Source organism: Toxorhynchites rutilus, chromosome 1, assembly GCF_029784135.1.
Source record: "Toxorhynchites rutilus septentrionalis strain SRP chromosome 1, ASM2978413v1, whole genome shotgun sequence".
Lineage (NCBI taxonomy): Eukaryota > Metazoa > Arthropoda > Insecta > Diptera > Culicidae > Toxorhynchites > Toxorhynchites rutilus.
Genome location: NC_073744.1, coordinates 17,976,201 through 17,989,582, shown reverse-complemented (window position 1 = coordinate 17,989,582; position 13,382 = coordinate 17,976,201). Strand labels below are relative to the sequence as shown.

The 13,382-nt window shown below is 37.6% G+C and overlaps 1 protein-coding gene across 9 annotated transcripts in view; it reads right to left on the bottom strand.

Annotated features, from left to right (window-relative positions):
- The window catches only part of LOC129779585 (mushroom body large-type Kenyon cell-specific protein 1), a 407,471-nt gene that overhangs the window by 255,688 nt on the left and 138,401 nt on the right, over positions 1-13,382 (bottom strand). For 2 of the 9 annotated variants that reach the window (XR_008743714.1, XM_055787153.1), the window contains exon 1: positions 5,620-5,771. The exons of the other annotated variants lie outside the window; for them this stretch is intronic. Coding sequence is in view for 1 of the 2 variants with exons in the window: in XM_055787153.1 (XP_055643128.1) it covers positions 5,620-5,758 (139 nt within the window). In the remaining variant the exon portion in view is untranslated. Of the gene's footprint in view, positions 1-5,619; positions 5,772-13,382 lie in introns of those variants that run through there. 9 annotated transcript variants of the gene reach the window in all.

Below are 13,382 nucleotides of genomic sequence, written 5' to 3'. Positions count from 1 at the left end.
AGGTGATGATTTTGCTGCTTTGTGTCATTGTAAACAAACAATGCTTCAATTTATATTCTAGTGTGTAGGTATTGGTGACTACCATACACTGCATGATTTTCATATGTGTGTGTGCAAGCGCTGAGCGTAAACGAATGTTTTCGTATTTTTCAACTGTCAAGTTTCTATGAGACCAGTCATATTTTCCGTTTTTTTTTAGTTGTTTTGATCAATTAAATCTGGAAAATGCCGAAGGGAAAAGTCCTCATGAAGAGAGAAGAGAGACAAATCGATGCATTTCACCAACAAAATGTTGGTATCAGAGAAATTGCTCGTCAGATTGGACGATCCAATCAAGTAGTGCTCAATTATTTGGCGAATCCTCAAAGATACGGTAAGAAGGAGAGATCTCCATGTAAATCGAAGCTTTCTGACTGGGATAAGCGGGAAATAGCTAGAACAGCTTCGAATACCTCAAAATCGCTTATGTAACAAAAGCAATATTTCAATCTAAATGTTACTCGGGCGACAATTCCTCAAGTTTTGGTAAAAAATCCTCACATGAAGAGGGATTGAAAGGTTAAAGCTCCTCATATTACACCATCTCACATCGGAAGACGTTTGAGTTTTGCCAAAGCTCACATGAACCGACAGTGGGACATAGTATGTTGTGACAAAGAATGTTTCCATAAGAATACATTTTGCTATAAACCATAACGAAAAGTTCTTCAATGTATAGGTTCAATTTAGATGGTCCTGATGGTTTCAACGTGTACCGACGTGGTTTACGGAAGAAGGAACAGTATTTTTCAACCAGGAATTTTGGTGGCAGTTCATGCATGGTATGGGAGGGATTCTGAGCAAACGGTAAGCTCAAGATAGCTTCCACATCATTCAAGGATTACATACATGTTCTGGAATCCTCTCTCCTACCGTTTTTGCGTGGATACACACAAAAAAATCACATTCCAGCTTAACAATGCTACTATTCACACCAGCAAGGAAACTGAGCAATGGATGCGGGAACAAAAACTTATTTTTTTTAACTGGTCAGCTCGCTCTCGAGACTTGAACCCTGTTGAAAATCTTAGGAGGATCCTTATACGCAGAATTTACACTGAGGGAAAGCGGTAAATCATGATTGAAGAGCTCAAGGTCGAGAAATCCGTTCAGCATAGGCTGACCAAACGCACCGTTTTTAACGGGATAGTACCGATTTTTGGGCCTTTTTAGATTGCCCCGTTATCGATTTGTACCGTATTTTCAGTATGAAAAAAAATACTTTTCATTAATTTTCATAAATTGTTTTCGAATAATCATTTTCGAGCGTTTTTCGACGGATTTTGGTCCTATTTTCCACAACAAGAAATGTCCCGTTGAACCATGCGATTTATTTGAAAACCCATGCCTTAAAACTATGGTTGTTTTCAACCAGATATCAGTCAGTACCCTTTTAAACATGTATTGGCCTTGTTGAAGGGGGTGATGTATTTCCCACTGAAGTTACTGTTAATTTTTATCGTTTCATTAGAATTCTTCAACATAAAAGGGAAGAAATATTTTTGACTAGTGAGTTACAGAATGTTTTTAAAAGTCTGATTCAGGTGAAATACAGAAGACAACACTTCTCAAAACAATTTTTTGATACTGCGTTAGGGTACGTTGAAAAATGGATGGCTAGTCTAGAAAAAGCATAGAGGAACTGGTACACCTCGTGGGTAATTTGGTACCCACCCGCATCTCTGGCGGTAATGAGCGCACTCCGCTGGTGAATAAAAAAAGTTTTTTAGTAATGTAGTAATAAACGTCAGATGCTAAAAACCCAAAATATCTGGTTTTTTAAAAAAAAATATCATATTTTGTTGTTTTTGAAATCTCGAAAATTTTTCATGTGCGTCTTTTGAAAAATCGTTAAAAATCGAATAGTGAGCAGATTTTAAATATTGAAGCTGATTTGGATCAAGAAATTGATGTTCTTCAACGAATTCGAGTAAGTGTATCGAGATTTTAATCACAAATTTCATAGATTTCATTCCAATGTGACAATTCGGTATGCGGGTAATTTGACACCCCAATGTAAACATAGTGTTGATGATACACTATGCTAAGTATTGCATGCCTATGCAGCAAAATTTTACTTTACTTTACTTTTTTAGTTAGAAATAAATCGAGATGAAATTTGTTCACTTTTTCTTGGAAAATCGTTTTTTCGTTCCTCTTTGTTTTGTAAAATTGCATGGTTTTTCATCAAAGTTGAGTTAATTTACGTAAGATAGTGTACTTCATTTCTATTTTGTATGAAAATGTCAAAAAATACATTTTTCAGTGATTTCAGGACGATTCTTTTAATTTGAAAAAATAAAAAAATGGGGTGCCAAATTGATACTCAGGCATCTCGGGTACTCGAATTTGAGTTGTTCCACTTCTATGCTCAAAGCTCCAAGCCAAATCAAAATTTTTGAAATCGGTTTGCGGGGAAATGATCGCAATAGATCCCTTCATAAGCTGACGAAATATGAGGAAATACCGAGCATTGGCCAAGAGCTAACTCCAAAAAAAAACATAATGGGGTACCGAATTTGTATCAGTTCCTCTAACAGTATAAATGAATTGTGTTTTTAACTCCAAGTGTCGACATCTGTCAACCAAATACTCTTTAAAAGTTTCTGAGTTTCGCACAATAAGTTCAATATTTACTGCGTTGAAGATGTCAAGTTTCGTTGCAAATAAGCACCATTTGCGGCATGTTCAGATTTTCTTCTTCCATTGCTAGAAAAATGCAGCTGAAGCGTCCCGAATGCTTATGGAAGTTTATAATGATTCTGCACCATCGGATAGATATATGGTTTGAACGATTTAAAAGTGTTGATTCTAGTGTTAAAGACAGAAAGTGACCAGACAATAGTCGATAATATTCCATCTATCCATTTATTCAAACAAATTGGAAAAAAGCGTTTGGGAAATTCTGATTCACCCGCTTTATAGCTTAGAGAAGGGGTTCTCAAACTATTTTGGACAAGAGACAACTTTTCCAGAACGAAGTGTTACCTTCGACCCCTTTATCCAAATTTCTTCCAAAAAATTATCTTTGTTTTTTTTTTATACAAATACATAACAATTTAACAACTTTTCGGTTGGTTAGGTGACAGAAAGAATGATTTGACATCATTTTCTCATCAATAAATAGACTAAAAATTCAGTAAATATCAAGTGTAATTAATAATTATTAATATAAATTGTAACAATAATTCTTTCTACTAAAGTATTAGTCTTTCTTATAACAACCCAAAATCAGTTTTTCTACTTGTCGATCCCTGGGAAACCGATATCGATCACTTTGAGAACCCCTCTCGCGATGGTAAAAAGAAATGGCTAGTAAATATACACCTTCAAATATACCTTAAACAATAACCAAAATACCAGTTTTTCACGCAAAAAACGGAACGAATTAAGTTGCGTGTTCCGTTTTCAATTTGGTAAATTAATAAATTTTGGTAAATAATATGCCAACACGAATTTTCCAGGTTATTGGCCGAAATGGCATGGTTACCAATTATTAACATGTAAATTAGCCGATCGTTTTGAATTTTTCATTGATAATACTCATGAATTTTGAAATGGTCCTGTCGAACTGGAACACTGAAATTATCATATTTAAGCACACAAAATTAACAAACAACTCTTTTGAACGAAATTGACGTTAAATATACTTAATTCTATGCATTCTACAATGTTTGAATGTATTTTGTTCTAATTAGAACTGTATGTGTTACAACGAAATATAATCAGGGTGTCTTCTAGAAGTTGGACAGAGCGTACATTAGGGTGCCAATTAATGTATGGGAAAAAATCGACCCTAAAATTTCAAAAAGTTACCCTATACAAAATGTTTACTACCTCGACAACACCCTATGCAAAATATCAGCTCAATCGGACTTAAGGGAGAGTGGCGCAAAGCGGTCAAAGTTTGAATTTTTTGAAAATCGAAAATCACACAATGGGGGGGGGAGTAAAGGAAATCGGAGTTTTCGAAAAAAAATGTTGATGCCAAATGTATTAAAATTGCATGAACCGTCGAAAATCTAGTGTCGTCTCGAAAGATATTTTTGTCTAAAAACGACACTCTGGGACTTGGCACTTGGCATCAAAAAAATTTTTTTTAAACCTCGATTTTCGGTGATTTTTCGTTTTTCAAAAAAAACTCAAATTTTAACGTTTGTGACACGAGTAAATGAAGTCCGAATGAGCTTATATTTTGCATAGGGTATATTATCGTCCAAATCAACATTTCGTAGCAAGTTCCGCATGAAAAATCGAGATAATTATTTTTTTTGCACCCAAAACCATACTTTTCGTTTCGTACTCCGAGAAAAAGTCCCAGAGTGCCGATTTTTGACAAAAAAAAATCTTTCAAGATGACACTAGATCTCGACGTTTCGTGCAATTTTAAGACATTTGGCATCAAATTTTTTTTTCTCGAAAACTCCAATTGACTTTACTCCCCCTTTGGGAGATTTTTCGATTTTCAAAAAACTCAAACTTTGACCGCTTTGCACCACTCTCCCTTAAGTCCGATTGAGCTGATATTTGGCATAGGGTGTTTTTTCGAGGTGGTGAACATTTTTTATGGAGTGACTTTTTGGAATTCGAGATGACCATTTTCATTGACACCCTAGTGTACATCCTAAAAAAAATCATATTAAAAAAATTATAGCACTGTAATTGAAAATAATGACATATTTTTCTTCATACTCAAAATAATGTACAAATTAATAAAAAGACGGGACAGTTAAAAAAGGATCGAAAAACGATACGTTTAGTCAGCCTAATGGTGCTCATGCACTGTTTGACCGAAGCCAAATATTTGACTCTTTTTGACAGATAAAATTTGGTCGACGTGTACTGATCAAATATATGCTACACAAAACACAACAAGCAAATATTCAATTTTTGGATGGCTCGAATACTTTTTTAGTCTGTTCTTCGAACCTGTCGGTACATGGTTAGGTTACCTTGAATATTTCAGTCGATTTTATCCATGTTCGGTGTTTGACATTGTTTAACACTGTTGAATATTTAAGAGTGGCAAACAAAATAGTGTTTGTACAAATATCAAATCAAACTTTATCTGTCAAAATATATCAAATATTTGACCTCCGGGCAAACAGTGTACGGCCACCTTAAGTATGGTAATATATTAATTTATGAAGTATCAGCAACAGATAAGTGAAAAATATATGAGAAGCATACGATGTCGGCCTTCTCATAATTCGGGGCTGATAAAGAATACTATCATCTGATGGAATTAATAATTTTTAGTCGATTATTTTTGCGAGCTTAAAAAATAGGGCGTGGCCAACTTTTTTTTAACGAGACACACATATTTTTTTATTTGGAAACAACGCATCGTCCGCACATTGAATTTCAACATCACAGCATATCACGTTCACACTCTATCATTCACCATGCTACTAGTAAACAACAATCAACAGGTTGTTGTGTGGCTGTGCTCCCGGCATCCCGATTTTCCGACCCACTCGTACCTAATCACACGCTCGGCTCGCCTGCTTCTGCTGAACACAACAAAACGCCGACCATCTTGGAATCTTGGAATCGCGGCCCAAAGAACACGAAACTTACCATCCGTCGCCGGAGCAGTCTGAGATGGTTCGAATTGACGCTGGACCAGCTGTGGCTGTGACTGTGACTGCTGCTGCTGTTCTGTGGTCTGTTCTATGTCGGCAAATGCGTTGATCATTGCACCGGGAAAGAAAAACATATTGTTCGTGTGATGGGAGGGATGAGATGGGAGTGGATGCCCGACTCGCTGTTCCGATGTGGTATATCTGGGAATACTGGGACGGTTGGGGGGGGGGGAATTACAAGTGGTCACGCACTTTCGGTCACACCGATTGCCCCAATGGATGGATTTAACCCTCCGAGACGAATGTGCGTGTGTATAAGTGCGTTAACGTACACGCGTTGAACGCCCAATTTGTCCCCACGGAGAGATGGGGTGATTAGAACAGCTGATGGTCACTTCAATTAGTTCACAAAAACTTCGCGATGGAAGGGTTGGATTTCGCACTGCACAATCACACAACCGTTCACTCGCGATGATAATTTGCAATCGCACAAAGTGCTGTTCGTTCACACAAAAGACTGCCACTAGTTGCTCCAAAGGGTTCAGAATTGGGCCTGCTGTCCACCACTTGTATTGCGGCTTCTGCTGCTGCTGCTGCTCCTGCTGGTTCCTGTAGCGAGCATTGTTGTTCGATAACTAGCGCACGACCGACCAAATCCTGGAGAGTCACTTGTTGCTCTATCCCGAAAAACTTTTCCAAATAATACCACACACCACCACCAGTGCAAGAGCCAGCAGCAGCAGCGGTAGCAACCGGGTGGGGACAACAGCGGACAAAGTCGGCGACGCGGGGCAAAGCCTCGGTTCCTGCCTGAATGCTTGCTGCTTCTGAACGACCAAATCCGAGGAAGCACACAGTAGAGTACACGGCACCAATAACACAAAAAAAAAGCAAATTCCGAGCCACAGGAACTAGGAAGAAAACTACATAATGCATCCCCCAAATGTTATTATATATACACACCACTCCAACTCGCCCGCTGCATACACACTCTTTTTCTCTCGAAACACACACCAGAACCAGAAATGCATCCTCCATCCTCCAGTCGTGGCGCTGACGGTTTTTTTTGTGGCCTCATTTTAGGGTACTCCCCCAAGTAACCCACACTCCTCGGCCACCGTCAAGCCATCCCGTTGAAAATATAATAGTTGTGATAGAGTGGGATAAAAAAAAGTGCGCCATCTCCCGAACTAGTGCCGAATCAGTTGCAGCACACCCAACGGCGCGGGTGGTTTCGATTGCTAAGTGAAGTGACGACGACGACAGCAGCCAAGGGGTGTGAAAATGGTTGTCTGTCGCGTCAGCCTCGAAGTACAAACGCATCGTGCCGTCGTCGTCGTCGTCGTTCCATCGACGAAAAGCGCACACCAAGACCAAGAAGGGGATGACACTGTGAGATGCACACCAAAAAGGGAACGCTGTTTTTTCCCTAATTTTCCCGGTTTTGTTAGTTGCCCGTCTGCTGCACCCCCCCACCACCACCATCACCAGCAGCAGCAGCAGCAGCCAATGGTGTCACTCAGGACAGTGGAACCATGTTTAGAGTCCAGCAACATTGTCCTGCCATTGCGCTGCAAGCAGAAAATAAGGAAGCGAAATCGTTTGACTGTGAGTGACTGAGTGCTTCGAGGGCTCCGGAGAGTGGGAAAACTATCCACTTTCCCGCTTTTCCTGCTCCTTCTCACCACCGTGCGATCGGCGCGTTGGAGGAAAGAGGGGGCGAGGTTTAGGTACTGAGTTTGCAAGCGACTGCAGACGGAAAAAGGATGTGATAAATAAGGACGCTACGTTGGGAAGAAGTGGAAGTTGGTTGCAAAAAAACGAGGAGGTAGCGAGGAGCAGCAGTGCGGTTCGGTCGTTTTTAGGGTGACGAAATTGAGTTGTTTCCGGTTGGTTGGGTGCCTGAAGAAGTTAGGGGGTTTTCTTAAAGATCTTGAAGATTTCTCCGTGAATGGAAACAACTCCACACAACTCCTTTCTTCGATGCTTTGAAGTTCAGTGTTGGTTGACCATATGTTTACTTTATCTGATGGTGGTGTATTTGAAATAAAATTATTTTATTGGGTGAAACCCACAAATCCTGTTTGTTTCTATAAATTGCGCTCTGAAAGAAGCTGGCCTACTAATCGTTTCAGGACCCTAACCTGCAAACTTTCTACCTGCAAAGATTTGTTGGTGATGTGAACACTTCTAGTAGTCATTACTAGCACATCTGATGAAATGTGAAAAAAGCACTAACGTTCCCAGAGGAACTTCTGCCGTCTGAACGTATAAATTACTTGCGTCATTGTTAATAGTTAGGCTGACCAAATAGTTCAGGAATGAAAACGAGACACGTAAGCCAAACAATTTTACATATATATATATTTTTCGAAGAATAACACAAAATAATTAAACATTCTTAGTTGTACCTACCTTGTTCTCCACAACGAAGGAATATTTAGACGATGAAGCAAAGTTGTGAAGGAGATTATGTTTTTTGAATGTTTTGTTTCGACTCGACCCACTACGATTTTTTTCACGTGGGACTGCGTTTTTCAATAAATATGCCAAATATAAAAATTTCTAAGATTTGTTTGATGTGCTATACATTGTTATTCTCTAATCCGTTAACGGTTTGAGTTAAAGAAAAATGGAAGCATTTCCATTTCCCCATACATTCGTTCTACCATTTGTGTGCTTACCTACCCGTGCTATATGGCACAACTTCTGTATATGTATACCACTGGGAATCAAATGCAGCGTTCGTTCTATGATGATGCCGCCAATGAAAATGGTCATCTCGAATTTCAAAAAGTTACCCCATGAAAAATGTTCACAACCTCGAAAAAACAGCCTATGCAAAATATCAGCTTAATCGGACTTAAGGGAGAGTGGCGCAAAGCGGTCAAAGTTTCAGTTTTTTGAAAATCGAAAAATCACCCAAGGCCAAATGTCTTAAAATGGCATGAAACGTCGAGATCTAGTGTCATCTGGAAAAAAATTGTCAAAAATCAGCACTCTGGGACTCAGTTATCAGCGAAAAGTATGGTTTTGGGTGCCAATAAAAATAGTTATCTCGATTTTTCATTCGGATCTTGCTACGAAATGTTGATTTGCACGATAATATAGGGGAAAGACATCAATATAGGGGAACAAACATCAATTTAGTTTGATTCTCAGACTTAATAATGGTTCGAAACTACAAAAATAAAACCGATAGAAACAGCACCAACAAACCCTATGCAAAATATTAGCTCATACCGACTTCATTCACTGGTGTCACAAACGTTAAAAATTTGTTTTTTGACGTAGGACTACGTCGTTCATTTCTACACTGGGGTGTAAGTTCAAAGTTTCGAAAACGAAAGCGTTACGCCGGAGAACGAGATTTTGAGCGTTAATAGCTCCTAAACAACTGAACGAAATGGTATGATAAACACTTCATTCGGAAGATAAAATGTCTACGCGTTATATGCTTGTTACTTTTGACGTAGAACTACGTCTTTCAAGAAGGGTGCCTGTTAGAAACAACACCGCAGGGAACACGATCAGCCCTGTCGAAAAACAGAGTTACTTAGACGTCAAATAGTGGACGAGTCAAAAAACGAGCTACGACTGACTCTCGGACTAGCAAGTTGTCAAATAGGTAAAAAACATAGAAACATCATGGTGAAAAGTACGAACGAGTAAAACACGAGTTACGAGTTGATAGACAATTATTCCTAAATTTATTATACTAGCTAAAATAATATTTACAAGCAAATTTATTGAGCTATAGCCGTGAGTAATTATATACACAAATTGAATATTTTATCTAATTAAAACGATAAACACAGGACACAATACGGATTAAAATGAACAGCATGTGGGTTAAAATTACTGAAAAAGGTAGTTTCTGAAAAGGAACATTCATTGCAAGAGGAAAGAAAACTAAATGTAAAAGGGTAACAAATAAGGAGAATGAATTTATCTAATAAATAATTATAGTTGTAGCTTTCATCTACTAACAGCGAAGTTGATCCAAGGAATTTCTTTCCGTAATCCGAACAGTGCCAAATTAGAAAACAGGTCACGTTTTTGTGAATTAAAGTTATCGTGAATAACTATTTTCAAAGCGAACAAATTCTGATACTTTGCACACCAATGGAATCGGAATTTTCTAAGATTCGTTTGATATACTATACAGTACAATCCACTACTGCCTAAACATTTAAATTAATGAAAACTGGAAGCATTCTTATTTTACCATACATTTGTTCTGCCGATTTGTGTGCATTCCCGAACAGAGCTGTCAATAACGAGCAACTGATACATTCGTAAGCCATCCGCGATTTGAAGCCACACCACTACTCGTTTGGTGGTCATCGGAGCAACATGGTTGCCGCAGAGCAGCGAGCGGGAGAGGATTGTTTTCTTGACGGGTGAAGGAGGAGTATGGAATAGAGTTTCTTTCCACAAAGGCCCTTTTCAGGGCTAGAGGCGGAAACCAAAAATAGAATTGAATGAAAACATAGATGCGAGTGAGCTAGCATAACACAACGAGCGGATATCATTCATGCCTAATGCTGATTTCACACACATACACACACAGCCCGATACAAGGTGAGGAAACCCTCTGTATCGAGGTGTGCTACGACAAAGAAGAGCAGCATATGAGAATCTTTTGTGCTAGTGCGGATATGGAAGAGTATCCAGAATTTTGTAATATAGATATACACTGCATTTATTTAGATAAACGTATATTTCATGAAAGTATGCTTTCAAATTCCAACAAGGTAACCTTACTGTTGCATGTTGTGGGGTTCGATCACATCACAAGCGGAATATAGGAGCAAACGGGTTCATAGTTTGTGATCGATATCTTAGTGGGAAGCAGAAAGTCTGATACGAGTTGAACCAAATAAACGAGAAGTGCTGATAGCTTTCGACTCTACTCGACCCTTTCGAGTCTACTGAAGTGATAAAAAATTAAATAGCAAAAAAGATATTACAAAAATAATAATAAACAAGTGAACCGAATAATATTATTAGATATATAAATTAAACGCTCACGCAAAAAACTCAAATAGTTCCTAATAAATTTTTTTTCGCTCCGTCGATGATAACAGTGCATTTCCCACTTCGGGACGATAATATTCGGCTAGTCGTTTAGTCTGATCGGATGTTTTTGGGTGTCAAAATGTACAATTTGTTTTTAGTGAAATCGTATTACTCGAGCAACCGAAGTCTTAATGAAACTTTGGCCACTTATGGTAAGAATTTCAACATTTCTCGTCTTCGATTACATCCTCTGGGAGTACGTGAAGGACCGTTGCCATCTTAATAAGCTACAAAATTTGGAGGAACTTAAAGAATAAATAACTCGGATTTTCAACAGCATCTAAGTCGTAATGTCAGAGTTGTGTATGAGAAATTTTGTTCACCATTTGAAACGCGTTATCGAAAAAAGGGGTGGTCACATCGAAAATGTCCCAAAATAAGCTCGGTTCACTTTTGAAGAAGTTATATTTATTATTTCAGCGAAACAAATTCCCAGACATTTTTCAGTATATGTCAAAAAGTTAAAGCGTAAACAAGATAGGTTTTTGCCACTTCGAATATGTCGAATTTCGTACCAACGCGAGTGTTTTTGCGGGGAGTGTTACTTCATTACTTCAATATGAAGAAAAAAGCTGCGAAAAGTCATCGCATTTTGGTGGAAGTTTATTGTGACTATGCTCCAGCTGAGCGAACGTGTCAGACGTGGTTTGCACGGTTTAAAAATGATAATTTTGACTTGGAAGACGAATAACGTTCCGCCAAAAAAGTTTAAAAATGAAAAATTTGAGGCTTTACTCAACCACGATCCGTCACAAACACAACAAGAACTTGCATATGCACTTGGAGTAGCTCAGCAAACCATATCCGATCGTTTAAAAGAAATGGGAATGATCCGAAAGATAGGACATTGGGTGCCGTATGAACGCCGTTTTTTCACGTGCGAACAACTGCTCCAACGGCATAAAACAAAGAGTCGGGCAACGTATGGATACCCCGGCCATGCATCAACATCGACGGTCGCGCGGAATATTCACGGCCAGAAGGTTATGCTGTCTATTTGGTGGGACCAGCTGGGTGTGGTGTACTATGAGCTACTAAAACCGAATGAAACCATTACGGGGGACCTCTACCGACGACAATTGATACGTTTGAGCCGTGCACTGAAGGAAAACGGCCACAATACGAGCAAAGATACGATAAAGTTATTTTGCAGCACGACAATGCTCGGCCGCATGTCGCGAAACCGGTCATACTTGGAAACGCTGAAATGGGAGGTCCTATCCCACCCGCCGTGTTGTTCCGTCCGATTACTACCTTTTTCGATCGATGCAACATGGCCTGGTTGACCAGCACTTCTGAAATTTTGATGAATTCAGCCGTATTTTCAAAAACGTTAATTCAAACAAAGATCACGAGTTCAATTCTCAATCCCGACATTCTTCCAAAATGGAAGGTAAATGTGACGATCCAGCCGAAAGTGTTGAAAGTCATTATAATACAGAATAAAAAAACAATTGTGTCCTACAATGGACGAATTTCATGCCAACTCGACTGGCCGTTGGTAGCACCATCTCAGATAGCAGTGAAACGTTGTGGGTGTAAAGACATGGGTCATTTAAGCAACTTTGCATACTTGAAGGACAACTTTTTGGAAAAAAACTATTTTTTTTCTTAGATTTTTACAAAAAAAATTTAACTTAAAAACTATGATACCTACAAAATTCATGTCAAAGGATAAAATGTAGGAAATTGCGAAAAAATAAAAAAAAATATTTGGAAAAAATTTCGCTGAAAAAAAAGTTATTTTAAAAATTAAAATTCATTTTTCTTAAAAACGTATTTTTTTTAAATTCCCAAAAAAATATATATGAATAGCCATTAAAATTTCTAATAAATCGTCCATACAAGATGGGCACTTTTATAGGGAAAAAGTTTTTCTAACAACAACTTTTTTTATGTTCTTTGAAAAAAATACAACTAATCCTAATTTTGTTTAAAGTCAAGATAGCGATATAGTGTATTCGACAAAGTTTCAGATCTTATTAAAATGTGAACTTTTGTCGAAGACGTTAACTTTCTATCTGTTAAAGTTTTTGGAATATAGGTCATTTTTGTATGAAGACTCCTGGAAAAAATAATGATTTGCTCGTAACTTTTTTTTGTGTAAATTTTCACGTTTGACATGTTCTTGACATATTTCTAAATAGAGAAAAGTTAGCAGAGCATGTAAAATGTGATAATTTATACATAAAAATGTAACGAATTAAATATTAATAGTATTTTTTCAAAGAAAAAAATTAAAAAGTTGTTGTTCGAAAAACTTTTTCCATGTAAAAGTGCCTATCGTCCGATGTATGGAAAACTTGTTGAAAATTTAACAGGCTATTTATATCTATTTTTTTCAGCATTTTAAAAGCATATGTTTTCGAGAAAAATAAATTTAAATTTTCAAAAATTTTTTTTTTCAATGTATTTTTTTCCAAAAACTTCTTTGATAATTTTTAATGAAAACCTAAGTAATTTCATATCATAGGTTTTATGTTATAAATTTTTGTAAAAACATAAGAAAAAAAATGGCTTTTTCCAAAAAGTAGTCTAATTGTTTTTCGAATATTTCAAGTATTCAAAGTTGCTCAAATGACCCACTTACTTGACGTAGGATTGTGTGGTAAAGATTTCATCCTCTACAGATTACCGTGATACGAAAATTTTCATCAATGCATTATTATGATTTTG